Genomic DNA, 25,512 nt, shown 5'->3' with positions numbered 1-25,512 from the left:
GGGCTTCTGACCTCTGAAACTACCCCTAGTGCGTTTGAGATTTAAAGGGCGAGCTTTCCAAAAGTAAAATGACAAAGCTCTTGTTTCTCTTACGAACAGCATTCCTTCCTGGATTTCCACTTGTGATGATGCAAATTATACATTTAAGCATAATCAATATATGCTTAAATCTCCTGGAACCTGATGAAGCCTGGATCCATCCATAAACAGACATTACACAGTTAAGAAACAGGCATTTAAATAGAGATAACTATGTCCTTGCTTTTACTAAAAAGTATTGCTTTTTATAGAAAATTAGGCATAGCCTATGTTATAATAGTGTAGAATTTACATTTTTAAAAAGTGCTTTCCTTCAAACTCCTCTAATTTTTCTCCTTGTTCTTTCTAAATCAAAGTACATGTACTTTCTCCTCCTAAAATGCTACATGCGGACAGGCCTGTCTCCAATATTTGAGAAGCCCAGGGTTAGAGCATGAGAGGAGATCCCTGGCCCACGCTCCCTTTCTCAGCTCTGGCTCCTGCATTACCAGGAGTCACCCTGAAGCCTCTCAGGCATACCAGTGAAATCCCAGCCCACACCTCCCGATTCTTTTTGCACAGCTGTCCTTTGGCCTTCCCCTGGCCCTAGGGGTATATACACTTGCGGCATGAACGGCCCCCAGCAGAACAGATGGGTAGAAGGCCTGCACAGACTTAGGCAGTTGGTCAGGGAATTCCAGGGTCCCAGGAACCTTAAGCAAGAGTGGGGGTGTGGGCTGTGAGTGGGCACATCCCTTTGAAAGCCTGAAATCTTGCTCTTATGCAGAAGGATCCAGCCAGAGGAGGACTGGAACAATGCCCTCTAAAGTACAGGGTCCAGAGTAGGGGCCCAGGCTGCCTGGGTCACAGAGTGGTGCTGTGTATAGACTATCTATACAATGCCCCTGTATACGTTACATAAGTGAATACCTTGGTCTGGATGTTCTATCAACACATGTTCCACACAAACCACTGTCAGAGATTTCAAGGTTCTAGAAGGCAAGAACTAGATAGATAACATTTTCTTTGTATGGCAGCTACTTTATTTAGGCAGAGAAACCTCTTGATGTTGCAGTGCAAATATGACTATGTCAACTGGCTGCTAAAATCCTGAAAGGGGAATAAGGAAATGTTTATCTGGAAGTCATTGTATGAGTAAGGTTGTGTGATACCGTTAAAAAATACAGATGTCAAAAAAATTCTCACCAACAAAGATTCAGGCAGAGATTTGGGGGTTCCTAAATCACTTTCTTGCACATGTCCCCAGGCTTCCCTCCTTGACCACCCTGCTCATCTTCAAGGTAATACTCAGGGGGCCGGCCTGGTGGCACAAGCGGTTGGGTGCATGCGCTCCGCTGCTGTGGCCTGGGGTTCGCCGGTTCGGATCCCAGGCACGCACCTACGCACTGCTTGGCAAGCCACACTGTGGCGGCGTCCCATACAAAGTGGAGGAAGATGGGCACGGATGTTAGCCCAGGGCCAGTCTTCCTCAGCAAAAAAAAAAAGGGGGGGGGAGGATTGGCAGATGTTAGCACAGGGCTGATCTCCTCACCAGAAAAAAAAAAAACAAGGTAATACTCAGCACCTCCCTCTTCTGGAAGCCTTCCTCAAGCTCTCAGGCCAAGCCAGGTGCCCTCCTCAGGGCTCCCACAGCTCTTATCACCTGGCACTGCAATTGCTCCCTGCCCATCAGCCTCTCCACTAAGCTGCTGAGCCCTGAGGTCTGGCACTGCATCTCATCAGCCACTGCATTCCCATCGCTCATCCTGGGACTCGGCACACGCAAAATCCTCACTAAATGCTTCTTGCCTGATCACCAGCAGCAATAAGGATACCTAGCAAATGCAGTTTTGGAGTTGCTTTTATAACTTTTCACTACCAGGGGGTTCTAAGTACTGCTGAATTCAAGCAAAATACCATTTTAATTCCTGGAAGAGAGAGATGGTCTGAAAATAAATCAAACACCTGAACGTGTAGTGTCACAGAAATGGAGACCACCGGAGGCACACATGAATATCACATAAATGTACTCTGAACTGTCTAAATGTCATTCATTTGTAAAGTTGACCTCAGGTTATATGCGTTTAAAAAGGGAAGCGTTTAAAAAAGCATTTGTTAAAAGTCACACTTTTGCAGAAAGAATTTATATGCACACACACACACACAGGTGTGTTATCACTTTAATCAATAGATCTCAAAATCTTACTATTACTGAAACTAGATTGAGGGTGCCTGTGACACCTACCAGAAACTGTTTATACTTACTTGAAATATGGCACATTGTATCCACTTTAAACAAGGTTAATGATATGCGGCAGATGGATTACTTCAAGAAAATGGAATGTTATGGAAAAGCAATTGCCTTTTGACCTGAAACCATGTATGATGTTATTTCTACCTGCAATCTGGGACTACTGAAATATTAAACACTGGGCAATAATATCAAAGCCAGCCAAAACATTAAAAAATACTGAACATCTACAGGGGTCTGATAACTTTGTAAATCTTACTTAGAGGCATCTATGAAGGAAAGACACCCCCGGTCCCCAACAGAGAGAGAGATAGTGGCCCTCTGAGGGAACACCACCTGCTGTCCTCACTCTGTAAGTTTCCTGTGGAGAGTCAGGAGGAGAGCAGGCTTATGCAAAGGAGTAGGGTGTGATTTCTGTTTTTCCCTCTTCCATACCACACCTCTCTCAGATTCCAGCCTCTTTCCTGTTCAGAAAGCTGTTGTATGTCCCCGGACTGTGGGCTCAAAGCAGATGCAGCCACAGCTCCATCCCAGGTAGATCCAGTGGTTCCATTTGAAAGCCAGCAGCTTCTTAGCATTCTTTCCGCTGAAAAATCGGGATGCTCTCTGTTGCCAGCAAGGACTGAAGGCCCTCCTAACAGCTTCTGGGGTCCAGATCAGGCGAGTTTGTGCGACACTGTGCAAGCTTGGGTCTCACTCTGTAGGAGAGCCATACCTTCATAAGGAGGACTGGAGTCAAGAACTAAAGGGGTTTCAGAAATTTTTTGCAACCAGAACAAAAACCAAACTACCTAACCAACTGGGTGCTTTCATCTCTCATCTTGTTAAGACAGACACCTGGTTCCCCAAGTTCATCCTTTATTCAAAACTCAAAGCAAATCACAAGCAAACGTGGTCTGCTCACTGTGCCCTGAATGGACATTTCACTGCCTACCAGCTTTAGTTCTCCAACCCCACTTCCCTGGAGCTGGGGTCCCTGCTTACCTGTTAAGTCTTCACTGACCCCATCCCCAATGATCTCATCTTTCCTTAAATTCAGAACCTGTCTCTATCACCTGCCTATGTGAATTGTTAAATGAGGCAATTAATCACCATCAAACAGTGGAATTATTAAAAATCCTCTGGATCTCGCAGCTTTCTTATACCACTGCCTTACAGGACCATTTAATCCCTCCATGCCTTGATTGCCCTTCCCACTAGACTGTCAGCCTCTTGAGGTGAGCCTATGTCTCTTTCCTTTCATTTTCCACGGAATAGGTCCTTAATATTACATTTTCTGAACACTTTGAGATGGAAGGGAGAAGGGGCTTTTATTTTTAGCAAGATAGTTTGCAGGAACAAATAGTAATTAACAACTACTCCTGGCCCATTCTTATTCTCAGCAGGGGCTGCCCTCAAAGGAGCCATTGATAAATGCTCCATTCTCTATTGATAATAAATGATACTACTTTCCCACCTAAGCCAGGCCTGAGAACTTTTAGGCCTGATGACTTTGAAGATCCCTGCAAGCCCAGGCATCAAGCAGGAGGGACCGGCAGGCAGAAGTTCCCAGAGGGTCTGTGAAGGTTATTATACATATGCACACGTGCAGAGCCTACCCCAAGGGCTGTTAAGACTGCAGGAGAATTAATGGGACTAAATCATAAAAATCTGACAGATACACTTCCACGGTGGTAGAACCAGTTCTGAGCTTCCTCCATGCTCTCGCCTACAGCAGAGCCAAGCAAATACTCAGTTCAGATCCCTAAAAAGGGGCGGTGTCTCTCCTCGGCTACCAGTACAACGATGTCAAAAATCCCAACACGCAACAGTTAGAATGGGTCGACCCAGTCTCTTCCGACAGTAGCCTGCCCATGCTCTTTGCAGACACCCTTGTGCTCCCCAAACTGCCTGCAGAATGCTGGAGGACTCCGTGCAGCCGAACTTCCCGCAGGGTGGCACCTAGAAGAGCAAGTGACTTAAAAACGAATGAGACAAGCCACGCTCCCACTGCTCCGAAGCGACTGGCGTATTCTTCTAAAATAAAAAGGTCTCTGTCTGCAAATCCCGTTTGCTCGCCCGGTAATCCACCCCCGCCCCCAGCCTGCGCGTCCGACCCGTACAGCTGTTTTTAATCCCTACTTTTCTCACTTGGCGTCCCGGGCTCAGGTTGACCAGACGCGGAGCCACTTAGCGTTTCCTCCTCCCCCTGCCGGGGTCTGTCCTCCCTCCGCCGTCTCCTCTTTCTCTGCCTGCATCCCCGGGGGGCAGAGTGTGGGAAGAACGAATTTCCGCCCGGTTTGCTCGCCACTCGCCGACTTGGGTCCCTTCCGGACGCAGTCTGCGCACCCCCGGCTCCTCCCCCGGCTGTTCCACGGAGGCCGCGCTCCCGGTCTGGGACCGAGAGCGAGGAAGCGCGGGGCTGCGGGGGCCGAGCCGCCGGGGCGCAGCAGCCAAGCCGCGCCCCGAGGAGCTCTTGGAAGGGCTCCCGCCTGCAGCTGGGGAATCCGCTCGGCGGGGAGAATCCGTGCCAGGGAATCCAGCTCTCCGGACTCACGCTGCAAACAAAAAGCTCAGGTCTTGCTCCCTCCCTCCGCCCCCCCCCCCCCGACGCGCACCCGGAGAAACAGTTTTCTGCAGAAATGCAACAAGTAGCACCCGGAGCTCGCGAAGCGCCCTGCGCCGCCTGACTTGGCCCGGCGAAGCCCGCCTGTAGAGATCCGCCAGCCACCGGACAAAGGGCGGAGGAGGGGCTGGACCGCGCAGCGAAGTCCGAAAGAGGCCATTTAGTGACTCTGGCCAGGCCAAGGGGAATGCAGAGGAGACACAGAGCCGGCGGGCCAAGAGGACGATCCGGCCTCAGCACGCAGGGCGGGCGGCGATGGAGGCTGCCCGCGCCGTGCGCTTCCTATTCGTGGTGTGCGGCTGCCTCGCGCTCCCGCCGCGGGCCGAGCCTGTGTGCCCGGAGCGCTGCGACTGCCAGCACCCCCAGCACCTCCTGTGCACCAACAGGGGGCTCCGCGCCGTGCCCAAGACCAGCTCGCTGCCGAGCCCCCAGGACGTGCTCACCTACAGCCTCGGCGGCAACTTCATAACCAACATCACGGCCTTCGACTTCCACCGCCTGGGGCAGCTCAGACGGCTTGACCTGCAGTACAACCAGATCCGCTTTCTGCACCCCAAGACTTTCGAGAAGCTCTCGCGGCTGGAGGAGCTCTACCTGGGGAACAACCTCCTGCAGGCGCTCGCCCCGGGCACGCTGGCCCCGCTGCGCAAACTGCGCATCCTCTACGCCAACGGGAACGAAATCGGCCGCCTAAGCCGCGGCTCCTTCGACGGCCTGGAGAGCTTGGTCAAGCTGCGGCTGGACGGGAACGCCCTGGGGGCGCTCCCTGACGCGGTCTTCGCACCCTTGGGTAACTTGCTCTACCTACATCTGGAGTCCAACCGGATACGCTTTCTGGGCAAGAACGCCTTCGCCCAGCTGGGCAAGCTGCGCTTCCTCAACCTCTCTGCCAACGAGCTGCAGCCCTCTCTACGCCATGCGGCCACCTTCGCACCGCTGCGCTCCCTCTCCACGCTCATCCTCTCGGCCAATAGCCTGCAGCACCTAGGGCCGCGTGTCTTTCAGCACCTGCCACGCCTTGGCCTACTCTCACTCAGGGGCAACCAGCTCACACACCTCGCGCCGGAGGCCTTTTGGGGCTTGGAGGCCCTGCGCGAGCTGCGCCTGGAGGGCAATCGGCTGAGCCAGCTCCCCGTGGCGCTGCTGGAGCCTCTGCACAGCCTGGAGGCGCTGGACCTGAGCGGCAACGAGCTGTCCGCTCTGCACCCCACTGTCTTTGGCCACCTGGGCCGGCTGCGCGAGCTCAGCCTGCGCGACAACGCGCTCAGGGCCCTCTCCGGGGACATCTTCGCCGCCAGCCCGGCCCTCTACCGGCTGGATCTAGACGGCAACGGCTGGACCTGCGACTGCCGGCTGCGGGGCCTGAAACGCTGGATGGGCGACTGGCACTCACAAGGCCGGCTTCTCACCGTCTTCGTGCAGTGTCGCCACCCCCCGGCCCTGCGGGGCAAGTACCTGGATTACCTGGATGACCAGCAACTGCAGAATGGGTCTTGCGCTGATCCCTCGCCCTCAGTTTCCCCGACTGTCGACAGCAAGCCGCGGCCCTTACCCACGGCCGTGGGGGGGGAGATGGCGCCCCCTGCAGGTGGCCTCGCGGAGCAGCTGCCGCCGCAGCCACAGCAGCGGGGGCGATTTCTGCCTGGGGTGGCCTGGGATGCAGCCGCCAGGGAGCTCTTGGGCAACCGCAGCGCCCTGAGGCTGAGCCGACGGGGCCCGGGCCTCCAGCAGCCCCCCTCTGCCGCTGCTGCAGCGGGCCCCGCGCCACACCCCCTTGACCTGCTCGAGAAGCCCGAGCGGGGACGTCCGACTCCGGCCGATCCTGTCCACGCGGAGCCCACCCCGACAGCCGCGCCCGCCTCTGCGCCACCGCCCGCCGGCGACCCCTGGCAGCGCGCGGCGAAGCAGCGCCTGGTCGCAAAGCAGCAGGAGAGCGCCGCCCAGGCCGACGCTGGGGTCGGCCTGCCGCCGCTGGTGTCCGACCCGTGCGACTTCAACAAGTTCATCCTGTGCAACCTGACGGTGGAGGCGGTGGGCCCCGACAGCGCCTCAGTGCGCTGGGCCGTGCGCGAGCACCGCAGCCCCCGGCCGCTGGGCGGCGCGCGCTTCCGCTTGCTCTTCGATCGCTTTGGCCAGCAGCCTAAATTCCACCGCTTCGTTTACCTGCCCGAGCGCAGCGACTCGGCCACACTGCGCGAGCTGCGCGGGGACACCCCCTACCTGGTGTGCGTGGAGGGCGTGCTCGGAGGCCGGGTCTGCCCGGTGGCCCCCCGGGACCACTGCGCCGGGTTGGTCACCCTGCCGGAGCCTGGGAGCCAGAACAGCGTCGACTACCAGATGCTGACCTTGGCCCTGCTGGCCGTCAACGCGCTGCTGGTGCTCCTGGCCTTGGCAGCCTGGGCATCACGCTGGCTGCGGAGGAAGCTACGGGCCAGGCGGAAGGGCGGCGCCCCGGTGCACGTTCGCCACATGTACTCCACGCGCCGGCCGCTGCGCTCCATGGGCACCGGCGTGTCTGCCGACTTCTCTGGATTCCAGTCGCACCGGCCGCGCACCACCGTGTGCGCGCTTAGCGAGGCTGACCTCATCGAGTTCCCCTGCGACCGCTTCATGGACAGCGGGGGCGGCGGCGCGGGCGGCAGCTTGAGGCGGGAGGACCATCTCCTGCAGAGATTTGCTGACTAGCTCCGGGGCCTCCAGGGGAGTGAAGACCTTCTCATTGGCCTTGAGGAGCCACCTCTCCACGGGGCCCCTCAGCCCACCTCAGGGGAAGATCTCATTTTATCAGACCTTCTCCTTTCCACCTTTTGTGCACTTGCCAGAGAGGCCAAAGGGAGCAGACAGCCAATTCGGCACCACCCCACAATTCTCAGTACTCACTCACTAACTACATGGATGGTGTTAGTGGTCACGGCCAAGAGTAGGGGACAAATGGATGGTGGATTCCGGAGGTGGGAGGCCTTCTTTACGTGGAGACCTTGGCGCAGCTATGGGAATGGCTTTTGTGGCATTGCAATACAATAACCTGGCCGCCTTTGGGGTAGAAAAGGGTGCTTGTGCCCCCAACATGGCCGGAGAGAGATTTGGGTGCATGCTTTTGTTTGTTCAGTATCAAACAAAGGAGTTTTGTTTCTATTTAAGGAAAAAGGAACCTATTACCATTACAAAGGAGGCTTGGCAACTGACTCCACTGGTCTGGTGGTCTCTGCCAAGAAGGGTGATGTTGTAAACAGGTGGTAAAGTTTAACACACTCGCCAAGGAACTCTTTTATGTTGGTTGATAGAACATTCAGGATAACTTAATGTTTAAATAGAGACGCTATTTTTTTTTTTCAACAATGTGAAGAGCTCTGACATGTAAACTGACGAATAAAGTCAAGGACTGTTTTAGTTGAGCCGGCCGTTCAACTATTTTTACATTAACCCCACAAGAACGATTGCTGACCATAGGGTTCACTAAGATTACACACTTTCTCAGGAGACGGCTGCATGCGAGCCTTCTCTGTCAGGGTTGCCCCTGTGGCTGTTTAAGTTTGTTTTTTAAACCTATATATGGAAAAGGAAATTTCAGTGCCAGACTTGATAAAAGAATGTAATGTGTGTGTAACTGATGACCCCATAGGGAATGCCAGCATTCTAGTTCACTTACTACATCTCTGACAGTGTGTTCAGATTGGAATAAGTGTGCTGTGGTACTTCTCATGTTTTTATCAGTGACATGTAGTTGACTGTGCCTGTTTCTCTTGAGTTGCACAGTTAGCTGATAAAGGTGATTTCCTAATAGGAGGGGAGCAAAAGGTGATTGTCAGTTGATAGTGTAATGTTTGATCGCATTGATGTCTTACTCTATATGAAATAGTAGAGGGGAAGAAATTATTGGGAAAAATGTGAAAAAATGTACATCAGTGGTTGTCTGTTTCTACTAAAACCAGAAGATTGTTTTGAGTACTTAAACCTCACTGTGAACTAATTATATATTTTGCAAATTAATCCCTTCACTACTCAGTGTTTTACTGTGTTATTAAATTTTATCTTTTAGTTAATAATTGCAGTATTTCTCTTAAATGTTTTTGTTTTAAACTTAGGGTTAGGCTTCTTTATTTGCTCAGTTGTTTTCAATTATTTGGGATACTTTTGTTCCCTGATATTTATGAAGTACATGTTTATCACTAAATGTAGTGCTTTGGTTTACATTTATAATTTTGTGTGTGGTCTAAAAATGCAGTCACTAAGAGGGCGTGCACGGCTAGATTCACCGTGGTTATGGGTTTATGGGCAGTGGGGTGCCGTGGAGGCCACTGCAATGGTGCTAAGGCTAACTGAATCTTCTGTTTAGGGCCTTAAGCCCCTGAGGGTCCTGATGACTCAGGGAATCTGTCATAGTCCAGGGGTCCTTCAACCCCAGCCCACTCCTTTTATATATGGCCTCCACTGAGCCAGGCCTGCCCTCGTCCCAACAGCTGAGCAGGGACCCAGGGATCTAAATGAGCTGATCTTTGTTTATATTCCGATGAGTAAATGTCCAGACCACTTAAAGTACAGCTGCTTTTCTGGCAGTCTTATCTGTGGGGCCAAAACTTAATAAACCACAGGAAATAGACTGTCATTCTTAGTTTGCTTCCGGGGCTTGTTTCAGATTCTGAGCATTTTGGTACATGGGAGAGGTGTAGTTCGCTCTTGTTTGCAACCTTTGGGCTATCGTACACCCCTCGTGCTCCTAGCTTTTTTCATTCATAGAGTGACTGCATCTCTTAGCTGTTTCTCTTGCCCAGCAGTGTAATATTGAGTCCCATTGAAAGTCTGGAAAAGACCTCTGGTTCTTCCGACCACCCACGCTTTCAAAGGCAGAACATCACTGAAAATGCTTAATGCCTGGATCTATGTAAAAACAGTTTCACTGGAAAGTCTTTCAGTGGGAAATGAATAAATGTTATACATTGTCATGTTCAATTGTGTCAATAAACCCGCTTACTAATGGAGATGTTTTATTCTTGGAGTTTCCAACTATTTTATACACCTTTGCAATGATACACTGCCTTTTTCTACAGCGGTTTTCATCAGTGAAAATGAAACATAAGCTTGAAGTCTTTCTTTCCTCTTTTAATGTTTTTTTATTTCTATTTCTGTGCTAGAGAATGGACTTTATTTTTAAGAAATGGTTGTGTGACTCTATCGCAAAGAAACAGTGAGATGGCTCTAAAAGCAGATGGTCAGCCATGATGTGAAAATACTGTTAAAACACCAGTGACCGCAAGATGATCCGTCTCAGCAGGCTGTTTAATGGAAAGTGAATTAAAAGTCAAGCCCTTTGACTCGCTTGGTCAATAATAAGGAATTATCATGAGCTGGAGGTCATTTTTGCCATTACAAAGTTTATGAAAAGGTAAAATTCCTAAAGAAAAAAGAATAAACTTTGTATGAAGCAGAAGTGTTCGATTAAAGAGCCATTGAAGCAGTCTGGAATGTGGTGGGACCCTCTGCTCAACCAGTAGGATTATTGCTTTCATAAAGCAGACCATTTTCCAGGCAGGTAATCATTAGCATGTGATCAGAACACCTTTACTAACTGGCCACGTACCTGGTTTTCACCAGAAGTACAGCAATATGGGCAGCTACTGTATATTAAGAAACTACTAAAATAGACGCTGGATTAGCTGGTATTTGTAGTTAACTACTCCCCCGCCTGCTTCTAAGACTTGGAGATAAGTGACAATGAAGCATTCTGATGCCAGAAATTTATTCAAAATTCCAGACCACGACCCAGGATCAAAATAGATCCTTGCTCCCTCCTGTGCCTTCACCATCTCAGAGAATTACAGCATCATTAAAGTTCAGAACGATTTTAAGGAAGTGATGAAAGAATTTTAGTCATCTGAGATTGCATTCATTCTCTTTGGTTAATTTTTTTGTGCCTCAGTTTCTGCACCAGTTAAAATGGGAATCCTGAAGTCCTGACTGCATGGTGCTATTGTGAGGAGTCAACGAGTAAACAGTGTTTGACAGCACCAGGTACACAGCAGGTGTTCAATAGATATTAGATACATTGTTAGAGCAGTAATCTGTGGCATTTCTGCTTGAACCCTAACCACTCAGAAAATTCAGATACTAAGATTATAGAAACCCTTTCCTTCTTGTTCTGGTTAATTGAGGCTTTTCTATAGTTTAGTGTAGAAGGATAGCTCTTGAAATACTTGCTCATTACTTAAAAAAAGTGAATTTAGGGGCTGGGCCGGTGGCATAGTGGTTAAGTTTACATGCTCTGCTATGGCAGCCCGGGGTTCACAGGTTCAGATACCTGGGTTGGCGGCTCCGGGGTGGGGGGTGGGTGTTTGGGGCGAGATCTACACACTGCTTATCAAGCCATTCTGTGGCAGCGTCCCACATATAAAGTAGAGGAAGATGGGCACAGATGTTAGCCCAGGGCCAATCTTCCTCAGCAAAAGGAGAAGGATTGGCAACAGATGTTAGCTCAGAGCTAATCTTCCTCACACACACATAAAAAAGTGAATATACTAGGGGCCAGCTCCATGGCTTAGCCGTTGAGTGCTCGGGCTCTGCTACTGGCGGCCCAGGTTCAGATCCCAGGCGCACACCGACGCTACCGCTTATTGGGCCATGCTGAGGCCGTGTCCCACATAGAGCAACTAGAAGGATGTGCAACTACGACATACAACTATCTTCTGGGGCTTTGGGGAGAAAAAAGGAAAAAAAGGAGGAAGATTGGCGATAGATATTAGCTCAGGGCCGATCTTCCTCAGCAAAAAGAGGAAGATTGGCATGGATGTTAGCTCAGGGCTGATCTTCCTCAAAAAAAAAAGTGAATATACTAGTATTTGAGCAAACTCTTCTATGTTTATTAAACTGTCGGCATAAGTTAATTCATCATTTAGATCAGGGCCAGGGATGGGTGAATGGTCTTACTTGTATAGTGCCCCTCTTCCCATTAACTTACTGATAGCATCTCCAACTATCCTCTTACTCTTAGTTTACTTAAAGGCTACTTTGCATGCACAAATGCTTTTTTTCTAGGGATTTCAGGTCACTTCATCCTTCTCAATCATGTGGCAAATAGTATTCTTTTCATTTTCCGTGGGAGACAGGTATTGGGAGATTATGCTTAACTATATTAATTACTGAAATAATTAGGAAAAGCATGTAGCTTTCTGATACATTGTTGCTTTTTCTTGGCGCAGAGTACCTAACTATCCCATTATATCTGTTTGAGAGATTTTAAGCTACCTGTGGTGTGATTCCTTGTTGACACAGAAATGTGGCTTTATAATTTGGCTGTGAACTGGCATCAGAAGCTAGACAGAAGTAAATTGTCATGTAGCAGCATTTCAAGCAAGAGCATCTCCTGACTATGTAAATCCATAACGTTCCTTTCAAACTCACTGAAGGTTTGTAACGCCAGCTCTGTGCCATAGTTACTGCTGAGACAGGGCAGCACTGTTGTGTGTTAAGATCAGCCATGATCATGTAGCAGTTATTCACCATTCCAAGTTACAGTTTCTGATTAAGTAATACTTACCCTACAGCTGATTCTACACGTCACTCTCACTTACGTATACTGTAGCCTGTGGAGACATACTTTTAATGACTACCCTCTTATTCCCTTCTCTCCCAGTTGTGCTGTCCTTCTAAGGAATTTTACTGTAGGAAATTAAAATGATTGCAAATAATAACAAACGCCCATATTAGTACCACTCAGTAATGGTTAACTTTTTTTGATGTTTGTTTTCAGCCTTTAATGTCTGTATTGACAAAACCCCTGATTTCCTTCCCCACACAATGTCCTCAACCAACTACCAATGTGAGTTGGAATTGTTTCTGCTGAACAGTCAATTTTCCTCATTCACGGAAGTTATGTTGTTTAAGATCCCAGCAAACACTGGATTAGTGAGTACTGAACCGTTGCTCCTAAGGGAAATTCAAGGTTGGGTTCCTGTGAGCCTCTTGTCACATTTTCACCAACCTATCAATACATAACCTTATTTTATGTGTGTTTCTGTTTGAAGACACCTTATTTAACATATATTCTTGATTCATTAACATTGAACTCACAGCCGAGAGCCCTATAATTCATGCCTGAACGAAGCTTATCTAACACCTAAGACACATCACAGCCTTTCCATGCTTAAAAACAAACACTAGCCAGCACTTCAGCACTATGCTTGGGAGCCCTTTTACACAACAAAATCACCGACAAAAAGCACGAAAATGCAAAAAATGGGGCACCAAATAGGCTGTGAAAAGGACACTTGTTTATAGAATGCGAGCTAAAGCAAGAAGGTGAAACATTGCCTTTTTCATCTTCAGCTGGGAACATGCACAGGCAGCTCAAATTTTCCTCGACTCCGCGCGTGTCCTCAAAATGCGATAAACGTGAGGCAGAGTATTGGTTCTGGGGTTACGAATAAATTTTGGTAAGTAGGCGAGTTCACAAATACATAATCTGTGAATAATGAAGATCAACTGTACTTTTTATCTTCCCAGATCGTCCTCCTGTGCCCCCAACCCTTTTCTCCATGCCATAAATTACCATTTTTACCCCTCGAGCAATCTTTTGTCTTTTAAATTGGTAATCACACCTAACATTCCAACTGTATTGTTGGTGATTGTAGCTTTATATGTGTGTGTATTGAGGGTGGAGGTGGGGAGTTTTCTTTTTAACATTTTTAGTTTGTTTGATATTTTCTAGTTATTCTCTTCAGTGTTTTGCTCTCTTGCTACATGTGCATAGTTTCTGTTTCTTCTTTGGGGGTGCTTATCATACCTGAAAGATGTACCTACTTGTGTGTCTTTTCTTTCCTCTGCCGCTTACCTCTCCCCTTTTCTCAGGAACAGCTCCACAATGAAGAAAGTGCTAAGTATATCCCTGGGCTAAGTATATCCCCAGACCCCCATATGCTCTGGGCTCACTCTTCAGAAAGCGTCGGCCTCTGCTTCCCTTTTATTCTGAAAGACGCTCTGACACTATTTGACTCAATGGCATTCTTCTGTGTGCCAAGGAAGAGGATGACTTTCTCTGAGAAGACTATAGTGTGATTCTTGTAAGATCTTATTTTCGTGTTCTTACTACCTTCACACCTAATTTGGTCATCTACTTTTTCTATTTTTATTTTGATTGCCAAACACACACTTGTGCACACACACACACACACACACTGCTTTTTGTTTGGTTTTACCTTGTGCTTAATTCTACTTAGGCTGTTCTTATATCTTGTTGGTATCGCTCATTATTATCCTCTCTTTTTCTTATTTAGTTCTTTAAAACAAAAACTTATCATTTTCAACTTACCAAAAAAGTTGCAAGAATATTTCAGAAAATTTCTGTATACCCTTTAAGGAGCTTTACCAATTGTTAATATTTTGCCCCACTTGCTTTATCATTCTCTCTCTCAACTATTTGAGAGTGGTCTGCAGACATCGTGCTCCTTTATCCCAAAATATTTCAGTTGTATTTCCTTAGAACAGGGACATTCTCTTAAATAACCACAGTACAATTACCAAGATCAGAAATTTAACACTGATAAAATGCTATTATCTAATCCATATTCAAAATTTATCAACTGTCCCAGCAATGCTCTTTTTAGCTATTATCCCTCTGGTTCCATGTAGGATCATGCATGTAGTTGTCATGTTACTATTCTTTCTCTTTCTTTCTTTTTATCTGTCTCGGTTTCCATTTTCTTTGGTTTGATTTTCTTTTTTTTTTAAGTAAGGTATGTTGACATATAATTCATATACAGTCAAATTTACCCTTTTCAAATGTACAGTTCCATTAGTTTTCACAAATGCATATAGTTGTGTAGCCACCTCTACAATGAAGGTATAGAGCATTTCCATCACAACAAAAAGTTCCTTTGTAGTCAATTTCTTTCCCCTTGACTCCAGCCCTTGGTAATCACAGATCTGATTTCTATCCCTATAGTTTTGCCTCTTCTAGAAGTGCATATACATGTGGTTATACAGTATGTAGCATTTTGTGTCTGCCTTTTCCCCTTATCATAGTGCTTCAGGATTCATCCATTTTGTTGCATGTATCAGTAGTTTATTCCTTTCTGTTGCTAAGTAGTATACCATTGTACGGATATACCACACTTTGTTTGTCCATTCACCAGTTAATGGACGTTTGGGTTGTTTTCAGTTTGGGGCTGTTATGAATAAAGCAGCTGAAACATTTACATACAAGTCTTTGTGTGGACATGTGTTTCATTTCTCTTCAGTAAGTACCGGGATTGCTAGGATGTTTGGTAACTGTGTGTTTAACTTTATAAGAAACTGCCAAGTTGTTTTCCAAAGTAGCCACACCATTTTGCATTCCCACCAGCAATGTATAAGATTTCCAGTTATTTTACACGCTTGTTAGCACTTGCTTTTTCCATTTTTAAAAAAAGCTGTCCTAATAGTTGTGTAGTGTTATCTCATTTGGTTTTAATTTGCATTTCTCTAATGTCTAATGATATTGAGAGTCTTTTCATATCTTATTTGCCACTTGTATCTCTTTGGTGAAGTGTTTGTTGAAATCTTTTGTTTTTTTATTAGATTCTTTGTGTTCCTAGAAGTGAATTATAAGAATATTTTATATATTCTGGATAAGAGTCCATTGTCAAATATATGTTATGCAAATATTTTCTTCCAGTCTATGGTTTACCTTTTTATTTCCCCAGCAGTGTTTTTCTTTACATTTAGGCCTATGATCTGTTTCAAATTGATTTTTGTGTATGGTGTGAGATATAAATCAAGCAAGGTTAACGTGGTTTTTTTTTTTTTTGCATATGTATATCCATTTGTCTGACAACTTTTGTTGAGAAAACAATCTTTTCTCCATTGAAAGATCTCTTCACACAATCAATTGACGCTGTATGTAGATCTGTTTCTTGAAACTCCATTCTGATCCATTGATCCATATGTCTATCCTTATGCCAATACCAAATTGTCTTGCTTACATAATAAGTCTTGAAATCAGGCTGTATGAATCATCCAGAGTTTCTCCTTTATCAAAGTTGATTTTGACTATTTAGCTTTTTTGATTTTCCTTATAAATTTTAGAGTCAGCTTGTTATTGCTACAAAAAAAAAAAAATGCCTGGTGGGATTTTGATTTAGATTTCATTATATCTATAGACAAATTGGGGAGAACTGACATATTAATACTGACTCTTGATCTGTGAATGCAGTATATCTCTTAATTTATTTAGTTCTTTTAAATTTCTCTCACAAATATCTTATAGTTTTCAACCTAAAAATCTTGCACCTATATTGTCAGCTCTATTTCTAAATATTTAATGTTTTTGATGCTATTGTAAATGGTACTTTTTAAAAACTTCACTGTTCAGTTATCCATTTCTAGTATAAAGAATAAAATTGTTTTTTATACATTGACCTCATATCTTGTGAACTTGCTAAACTTAGTTCTAGTAGCTCTTCGGTAGGTTCTTTTAGATATGTATATAATCCTACTATCTCTGTTAAAGATAATTTTATTTCTTCCTCCTAATCAATATGTGTTTTATAACTTTTTCTTGCCTTATTGCACTGGCTAGAAACAACAACACAATGCTGAATAGAAGTGGTGAGAGAAGACTTTCTTGTTTCATTGCTAATCTTACAGAGAAAGCATTTGATCTTTCACATTAAGTATGTTATATATAATAAAAGAACAACATATGTATACTCTCATTTAAAAAAATAATTTCTGGTCCCTGACAATTTTTTGGGTAAGTCCCAATTTCCATATGATATCATACTCCTTCTGCCTGAAGAACTTCCTTTAACATTTATTTAGTGAAATTCTGTTGGCAGTGAATTATCTTGTCTTTTGTTAGAAAATGTCTTTATATTGCAAGATACTTTTCCTTGGGTAGAGAATTCTTCATTGGCTTTTTTTCTTTCAGTAATTTAGAAATGTTTATCCATTGTCTTCTAGCTTGCTTAGCTTTTGACAAGAAGTCTGCTCTAATTCTTACATTGGTTTCTCTATATAATGTCTCTCTTTGTTGTGGCTGCATTCAAGATTTTTCTCTTTAAGTTGGTTTTCAGCAGTTTGCTTATGATGTATCCATGTGTTTTAAACATTGTTTTAACTCCTTAGGTCTCTCTGAGCTTCTTGGATCTGTGGTTGTCTTTCAATTATTTTAGGAATTTCATAGCCATTTGAAATATTTATTCTGTTCTGCTTTCTTTCTCTTCTTCATTTGGAAATCTAATTGTGTATATGTTAGACCATTTGACATTGTCCTACATAGCTCTTACATATTCTGTACTTCTTTTTCTTTTATACTTTTAAAATCTTTGTAATTCAGCTTGGATAATTTCTGTTGGTCAATCTTTAAGTTTACTGATCTTTTTCGGACTGATTCCAGTCTACCAAGTAGCCCTTTAAGGAATTCTTCATTTTTATCTTTTTCTTGCATTCCTTTTGTTTCTTTTTAAAAACATTTCTACCTCTCTGTTGAAATTCTGTCTCTGTTCATGTACGCTATGTAACTTTCCACTAGAACTTTTAATATATTAACTTTAATTATATTAAAGTCCCTTTCCAATAGTTTCAACATCTAGGGCATCTCTGAGTTTAGTTTTCTTATTTCTTTATCTTTAAAAAGCAGATTTTTTCATGTTTTTTGTCTTATAAGTTTTGTAAGTCTTCTAAGTTTTAATTGAATGCTAGACATCGTGTGAGAAGAACACTCAAGACTGAGATAAATAGTGTTTATGTCCAGAAGTGGATACAACTCTTCTTTTGTCAGCCTATAACTGTGAGGAGCTGAATCAATTAAGTCAGTACTTGAGCTGGGTTTGGATTTTGTTGTGGCTGTTAGTGCACCACAGACTTCAAATTTCTTCAGTCATATGCAGATTTATTTGTCAAATAGTGTGTTTAAACTTAATTTTTAAAATTATTTATTTTCAAGAGCATTTATTATTGTATGTAATACAATATGTATGTGTGTAGTAAATAAGAAATTTTCTTGATTCGACAGACTATGTTTTTGGAGATTTTGCACACGTGGATATATGTTCTCAAGTTAAATTTGTGTAATAGTTTATGCTAATATATATGCAAATTAGTGCCCAGGAATGTGTTTTCTCTTTACTTAATTCTTTCTCCCCTAACAGTGTGTAAAACATGGGGACTCTTTTCCAAATAAAATTAATGTGAGATTCCTTTTGTAATGAACAACTCTATGAATTGGAGTACATTTAGGTAACATCTGAAAGAGTCCAAGTGAAGGAGAGTGAAGAATTGTGTGCTTTTTAAAGCCCTATGGTTGGGGATTTTAGTGTCAACTTGAGAACATCATCAAGCATGGTATTAGGAATTCTCAATCAGACATCTTTCTATATACTACTCTTGTTTAGGAAGGAACCCTGTCTTGTAAAAGGCAATGGCTTTCTATTGTACACATTGAACTTGAAACAAATGCTCAACCTGAAACCAAATTGGTGCAAGAGGAGCACAAGGAATTAGATACGGTAGGATTCTTGTTTTGTGGAATAATCCACAGATGCCCCTCTTTTGGCAAGATTGTGCAAACCCAATACTGTATGATGATCATCAGATCTCAAAATTTTAGACAGACAAAAAATAGCTCATTGTAACGTAGAAAATAAAAATACTTAATTTTAATATGCCTACATCAAAGGTATTATTAACTGACAATATATAACATCTTATAGAAGGGAGAAGCTGTATTTGAGATTTTTTTTTTTTTTTTTTTTTTTTTTGTGAGGAAGGTCAGCCCTGAGCTAACATCTGCCAATCCTCCTCTTTTTGCTGAGGAAGACTGGCCGTGGGCTAACATCCATGCCCATCTTCCTCCACTTTATATGTGACACCACTGCAGCATGGCTTGACAAGCAGTGCATTGGTGCGCGCCCGGGATCTGAACCCGGGCTGCTGCAGCGGAGTTCACACACTTTACCGCTGCGCCACCCGGTGGCCCTGTATTTGAGATTTTTATCTTGATTTTATATACATATTATTTTATGTATGTAAAGACTTAAAGCAGGTATTATGTAAAGTAAGTATGTAAGGCTGAAGTATTGACTATGTGGGGACATAGGGCATTTAATTTATTTAATTTAACAGACTCATAAGCATATATTTTGTGTCAGGCACTATTTTAAGAGCTTTCCCTACGCTAATTCATTCAATCCTCATAATAACCCTCTGAGGTAAGTACTGCTACTATCCTCACATTAGAGATGGGTAAAATGAGGTATAGAGAAGTTATGTATTTTGTTTGTGTGTGTGTGTGTGTGTGTGTGTGAGGAAGATTAGCCCTGAGCTAACATCTGATGCCAATCCTCTTCTTTTTGCTGAGGAAGATTGTCCCTGGGCTAACATTGTGCCCATGTTCCTCCACTTTATATGGGACACTGCCACAGCATGGACAAGCGGTGCATTGGTCCGTGCACAGGCTCCGAGCTCGCAAACTCCAGGCCACCAAAGGGGAATGCGCGAACTTAACTGCTAGACCACTGGGCCAGCCCCAAGAAGTTATGTATTTTGACCAAGGTCACTGAGTGGAGAGGTGTTTGAGTTTGGATTTGAAGCCAGGCTACCTGGCTCCAGAGTCTTGCTGTCCATCCTGACACTCTGCCGCCTGTCGTGGGTACACAAGACAACTGATAAAGCATCAGGGGATTCCTCTTAAGATTCACTGTGAACGTTTCTTTTTCCCCCAATACAACACTTTAAAAATCATCTCTGAGTGGTTTGGCCTTTATTTTCCGCCTGTTCTTCTCAAGCTGTGTAATACATCAAGGGCAACATCCAGGGCTACGTTACTCATCCTTAAATATTTACTGAGAGACGCGGAGTCCATCTCCCAGCCACAAATGCTTCACTCTGTCTCGACACGGCTGGGTCACTGTCGTGTGCTATGGGGTTAGTTCTTTCCACTGGTTTGTGAGCTCCCTTAGGACAAGAACCCATCTTGTATTTCTCTTTGAGTCCCCACAGGGCCTGGCTAGCTGAGAGTAGAGTTCCCGGTTACCTGCTTATTGATGAAAGCTGCAAGGCGGCTGTTCCACCTTTTCCCACTGAGGCGCACATACCAGACACTGTTCACAAAAGCGATATACACTCCTGTGTTGGGGCAAGTCACTTAACAGCTGTAGTTCCACCCTAACGTACATTTATATAGCAATGGGTGAAAACTTATGGATGCTATAAGATGGTATATTTGACTGGGGGCACAATATGATTCTACTTTTTCTATCTTGCTTGCAGAAATACAGTTCTCAAAAAGTGAACATTTGGGAAATTTAATATACATTTCTTCCTTTAGTGTACTATTTATAGATTTCATGTTGCTTAAATAAATCTGAAATTATGTCTTATTTATGTTGGTATTCCTATCATCTAGCATAGTGCATTTCACATAGTAGGTTCTCAATAAATGCGAGTTGAATTTTTAAAAGTATTTTAAACATTAGTCCTTTTAGGAAGGGAGTTATGGTAAGAGGAATTTTTCATTGAAGATCTTTTGGATTTACCACAGCCTGAGTTTTGCTTTCTAGGACGTGGAACAGAATATTCTGGTATACACACTGAAGACTTTATTCTCCACCGAGTCCCCATTCTTTAGTAACTTCTTCCCCCACAAAACCATAACTGAGACTTGAAAAAACCCAAGGGATAACAATAATTTATGAATTTCTTTCTGCACCAGAAAGACACAATAAGACATGTGTTTTTGTGAGATAAGGGACATTTCAGCGACACCATGAGGCATGAATTGAAGTATAGGTAACTGGTCTCATCAGGTAAATGATTATCTGCAGTCACCAGAGCGAGCAGTCTCAATGGCTGATAATGCTGCTGACCTTGGCTTATTTATCATCATTACCCCAGGGGACAGAAACCAATATCTCTATTCTTGTGAATACACATCCATACAAGGAGGCACAATCCAGTGGAAAAGAATTTGTGTGTATAGGTGGTGTGTGCGTGTGTGTGTTTGTGTGTGTGTGTGTGTGAGAGAGAGAGAGAGAGAGAGAGAATATTTGGTTTCTTACATTTTCTTTCCTCTTTTAACTTTTTTCTATTTTTACCAAAAAGGGGAGATGACATCAGTCTCTCATCTGGAAGCTCAGATCCATAATAGCTACTCCAGTCTGCAAGACTTCAAGGGGCATAGTTTTTCCTTATAAGGGAGCTGAATAAGCCTGCAAAACATGGACAATCTGTGTTATCATCTCTCAGGCTCTGATTGCCATCTGATTAGGGAAGGCCAGAGGTGAGGGATGTGACCTCAGATGATGCTGGTGCTAACATCTCCCCCCACCCCCTACCCCAGCGTGGTGCTAACTGCTTTCTGGCCTGGAGTTTAGAGGCAAACTTTGGGACCTGAGTTCATAGATAGCACCAAGACTGCCTAGGTGATGGGAGCAGAACCCCACGGAAGCTGTTGTGAGGAGGCGGGTGCGAGGGGGAGGGGCTGGGTGTTCAGTCCACAGAGGTCCTGGGACAAGGTTAAGGAGATGAGCAAGGCTTTATTTCCAGAAAGAAGTTGTTGCCATTTGTTTCAGTTTGCTAGGGCTGCCGTAACAAAGTACCACGAACTATATGGCTTAAACAACAGAAATTTGTTGTCTTACAGTTCTGAAGGCTAGAAGTCTAAGATTAATGTGTTGGCAGGGTTGGTTTCTTTTGAGGGCCGTGAGGGAGGATCAGCTCCATGCCTCTCTTGTAGCTTCTGTTGGTTTTCTGGCAATCTTTGGCATCCCTTGGCTTGTAGACTCTTCAGCCCAATCTCTGCCTTCATGTTCGTATAACTCTCTCCCTGCATGCCTGTCTGTGTCCAAATTTCCCCTGTCTGTGCACAATTTCCAAATTGTAAGGACATCAATCATATTGGAGTAGGGACCCACCCCACTCCACTATGACCTCATCTTAAGAGTCATTATGCCTGAAATGACCCTAGTTCCAAATAATGTCACATTCTAAGGTACTAGGGGTTAGGACTTCAACATGAATTTTGGGTGGAGGGGAACACAATTCAGCTCATAACAGAACTCAATCTGTTGATGACTGATTCGGTTGGGGGTATATTCTTGATTATTAGTTAAAGGAAACAGGGAAGGGACATGAAAACAGGAAAGGAAACAGTGAAGCAGTTGATTTTTCTCTAACAAAGAGTCAGGATGGGGGAAAATGCAGCCTGTGGGGCAAAGCGGGAGTCCCTCATCATTCATCAGGACAGTCATCTTTTAGAGGACACTGACAGAATCTGAGTTGAAAGACGATCTGTACGTCAAAGAGGACCCAAGGCCCCAAAGCTTTTGCAAACTCCCAGTGGTATATGAATTTTAGCTGCCCAGGAAAAACTGGGCAAATGCCTTGGCCTGCTGCCTTCAGAAATATGGGGGTGCTCACCCGAGGAGCCTTTCTCTTTTCCTGTGTTCTCGAACATGGTGGGAACTATTTGGCAAGGAGCAGCTCCTTAGGAAGAGCCCCAACCTTTCAGCCACTTTTCTTAATAGTACAATGTTTTCAAAATAAATGATCTATTTTCTTAACAAATGCCAAAGTAGTATGAAATTCAGCTAAGACCGGTCGCCAGGTGTCTTGTTAGATACTTGTATGCATTATTTCAGTCCTCACAGAAGCCAATAACACTATTATTCCCATTTTCCAGATGAAACAATCAAGGCTCTGAGTTCAGCGACTTGCACAGGAGCTCACAGTAGGCAATGGCAGTTGGTTTCTATGCCCTCCATATTCTTTTCACTTTGCCTTGCTACTGCCCTAAGTATTTGAGGGTAAATCTTTGAAGGATGTGGATTTAAAAAAAAAAAAAATTAAATATCACATTGAGATAAGAATTCATTTTATCCCTTTGAGCCTCCAATATAAAATGAAGAGACTGGATTTAGATGATCTCTATGTGTCCATGTAGCCCCCAAATGCATCTAATATTATGATTTTTATTTTCTATTTTGGATGTAAGAAGGAGAGGATGTAGGCTGTCAATCTGCTTTTTTGTTTTTTTTTTTATAGATGGAATTTCAACATCTCCTTGTGGAATTTCCTGGTTCTCAACCAAGTATGTAGATCCCGTCTCTCCGAAGCTCGTTTATTTTTGACTGCAATGGGATTATATTCTGGTTCTTTGGGGGCAATCTCTTTGGTGCCTCATATTTTTCTTTCCTCTTCAAGTACGCCTGTGCTTCCACTGCCCCTGCAGACATTCAGAGCTGACCACACGCAGCCTCGTTTGCACCCAGCAGTAGCCAGTCTCCCTGGCCAGGGAAACATGCCTTCCTTTCTCTGCTGAGATCGCCTTCCGCTCTGGGCACGTCTCCTGTGGGCCAGCGAACAGGCTTTGACTGATTCAGTTCACGAAGACTCGCTTGTTTGTGGATGTGGTAATGACGCCAGTAAAATTCAATTACTATGTCCCGGAGGACTGTAGCAAGCGATAATAAATTAGGAAACATGAGCTTTGGAGTATCTGAACTGAAATTATAATGCGGCTATTGAAAAACAAACAAAAAATCCTAAGCATTCATTTAATAATAGATGCTGCCGTTGTCCCCACCAAAAATTAGTTCATCAACTAACCCTTTGTTTTTGTCATAAAAGGATATGCCTTAGACACAGCCAAGAACATTCTATCCTAATTACTTGGTATTTTTGTTGCCCCCAGAGCACACCTGGCTTCAGGGTAACTGGTACGCAGGGAGGAAGCAGCCTCCTGGAAGGGCCTGCCAAGGCTACGGCACTAATCCATGCCGGGCTCACAGATGCTCGCTGCCCATGGCCGTGGGTTTCAGGTTGCTATCCAGGGCTGCGGTTTGAATGGAGGTTGTAACCTCAGAAGGTCCAGCTAGCACTTAACCACTGACATCCATCAAGAATGTCAAGGCTTGCATTGTCTCATTAATTTGAACCAGCTTTTCTGCTATCAGATCCTTTTTCATTCCTAACCTCTCCATCCTGTCTTTCTTTCTTCGTGGAGCAATATATAGCCCCTCCTGTTTGCGCCTTCCGCCTGTGAGTTGTGCACTAGAAGGCCTCTCTCGGGGAAAAGGCGCCTTTGCCCTCCTCCGGAGCCGTAAGTGGAACTTGTGGAATTAGTTGACATTTCTTCTCCAACATGAATTTCAAGCACATGAGGGAGAAAGAACATTTAAGGCAGTCTGGATATATCTGCAGACTCTATTTTGCAGATAATTTTAAAATTGAAATGGTTTCTCATTGCTCTCTTCCTTCACTTTATTTTCTTTCTCACCCAGATTCCAACATGCAAGTGTGTAACACAGAATTGGTAAACAGAGAAGATATGGAGAAGATGACACAGGTGCTAAAAAAATTTCTGAATTCAGAATTCAGAATTTAGTAGCAGGTCATTTTCTACCTGTAGTAAATATCTGATGGGGTATCCACTGAGACCAAGCACTTTTCTTGGAGAATTGCTCCCCTCTCCCCACCACCAAAGGAAGGGCTGTAAGTGTAGATCATGCTTACTTTACATGACCCCACAAAGCTAGCCAACACGTGACCTGAGCTGAGCACCACAGGATCTTGCTCCAGGAGCTGGAATGTCAGCCTGTAGTTTGGTTGTGCTGGAGCTTGGAGAAGGTAGAGCTCTGGAGTTTGGGGCCATCATTTTCAGCTATGTGTGCAGAGAGGTGGAAAGCAAGGGGGTGGTAGTTTTGCGGCAAATCAGAGACGTCGAGAGAAGCAGAGACCAGAAACTGTCCATCTCTGGAGAGACGGGCAATTTACTGCCTTGGTTCCAGGTGACTATCCACTTCCTACTTCTACACCCTTGTGAAGCCTGGCTGTACTTCACTGGTTCTCCCAATAAAGTTTCCTTTTTACTTTGGTTGGTCTCAGTAGGTTGTTGTTGGTGGGTGATGGTGGGTGTGTGTGTGTGTTTAGACTGGCTTAAGAGCCCCATGACATTACCATCTAACATTTTCTTGGGTTTGAATGGTATTTGAGAAGAGTACCATGAGTGGCTCTAGCATGATGCTTTGAATATAGTAGGCCCCATTAAATATGAGTTGAATGGATGGCTACTGTAGACCTGGCAGTGAGACTGGCCTCACTGTAGAAGGGTGAACCTTTACAAAGGATGATCCTCCATTTCCCCTTTGGCCTCCCGCTGACTCTTGCCTCTGTCCTCTCTGTTAGACCTTGTGCCTAATGCTGCATCTTAGGCCTCAAACCTTCATTCCCTTTCAACTAATTTGCCTCTTGGCCACTGCCTGCTGCATGTCTGTCTTCTAAGTGCCTTGAAAAATTTTTTTCTAAGATGTTCACAGTTGATAAAAATTTAATGTATTATTTCATCAGGGGCAAGGGAACTAGCAATTTGTGGCACACTCTCTTAGGACTTGTCAAAATTAGGGATAATTCTTTCCATCACAAAGAGACGGAAGTTTCAGGACATCGAGAGACAAAAGGCAGCCAAAGGATTTTATTGTCCCTTTATTTCCAATGAAATACAATGCTAAGCAGTGTTCATATTTTACCCACACTGCTTCCTGTCTTCTGCCAAAGGAGGGATTTCAGCCAACGGCCCAGCTGTTCTGGAGCCTGCACTGGGGTGGCTGGCTGGGAAGGAGGGACGCACAGAAGGGTTTTGCTCACATGCCACAGCTGTGCTTGGGGCCTC

At 44.6% G+C, this 25,512-nt stretch overlaps 1 protein-coding gene and 1 pseudogene across 2 annotated transcripts; one reads left to right on the top strand and one right to left on the bottom strand.

The window, feature by feature from the left end:
- Window positions 1-3,169: 3,169 nt before the first annotated feature.
- Window positions 3,170-5,423, bottom strand: LOC147918226 (uncharacterized; annotated as a pseudogene). The gene is made up of 2 exons (XR_015551753.1): window positions 4,391-5,423; window positions 3,170-4,210 (listed from the first exon to the last, which is right to left on the bottom strand). The product of XR_015551753.1 is annotated as an uncharacterized LOC147918226 (transcript).
- Window positions 4,454-9,848, top strand: TRIL (TLR4 interactor with leucine rich repeats). The gene has a single exon (XM_004418878.3). It carries the CDS (start codon window positions 5,130-5,132, stop codon window positions 7,557-7,559), a length of 2,430 nt encoding a protein of 809 aa, XP_004418935.1. The 5' UTR covers window positions 4,454-5,129; the 3' UTR covers window positions 7,560-9,848.
- The last annotated feature ends 15,664 nt before the right edge of the window (window positions 9,849-25,512 follow it).

This window comes from Ceratotherium simum, chromosome 1 (genome assembly GCF_057802395.1).
Source record: "Ceratotherium simum simum isolate JZ-2026a chromosome 1, ASM5780239v1, whole genome shotgun sequence".
Classification (NCBI taxonomy): domain Eukaryota; kingdom Metazoa; phylum Chordata; class Mammalia; order Perissodactyla; family Rhinocerotidae; genus Ceratotherium; species Ceratotherium simum.
This window is presented reverse-complemented; position numbering and strand designations above follow the sequence as displayed.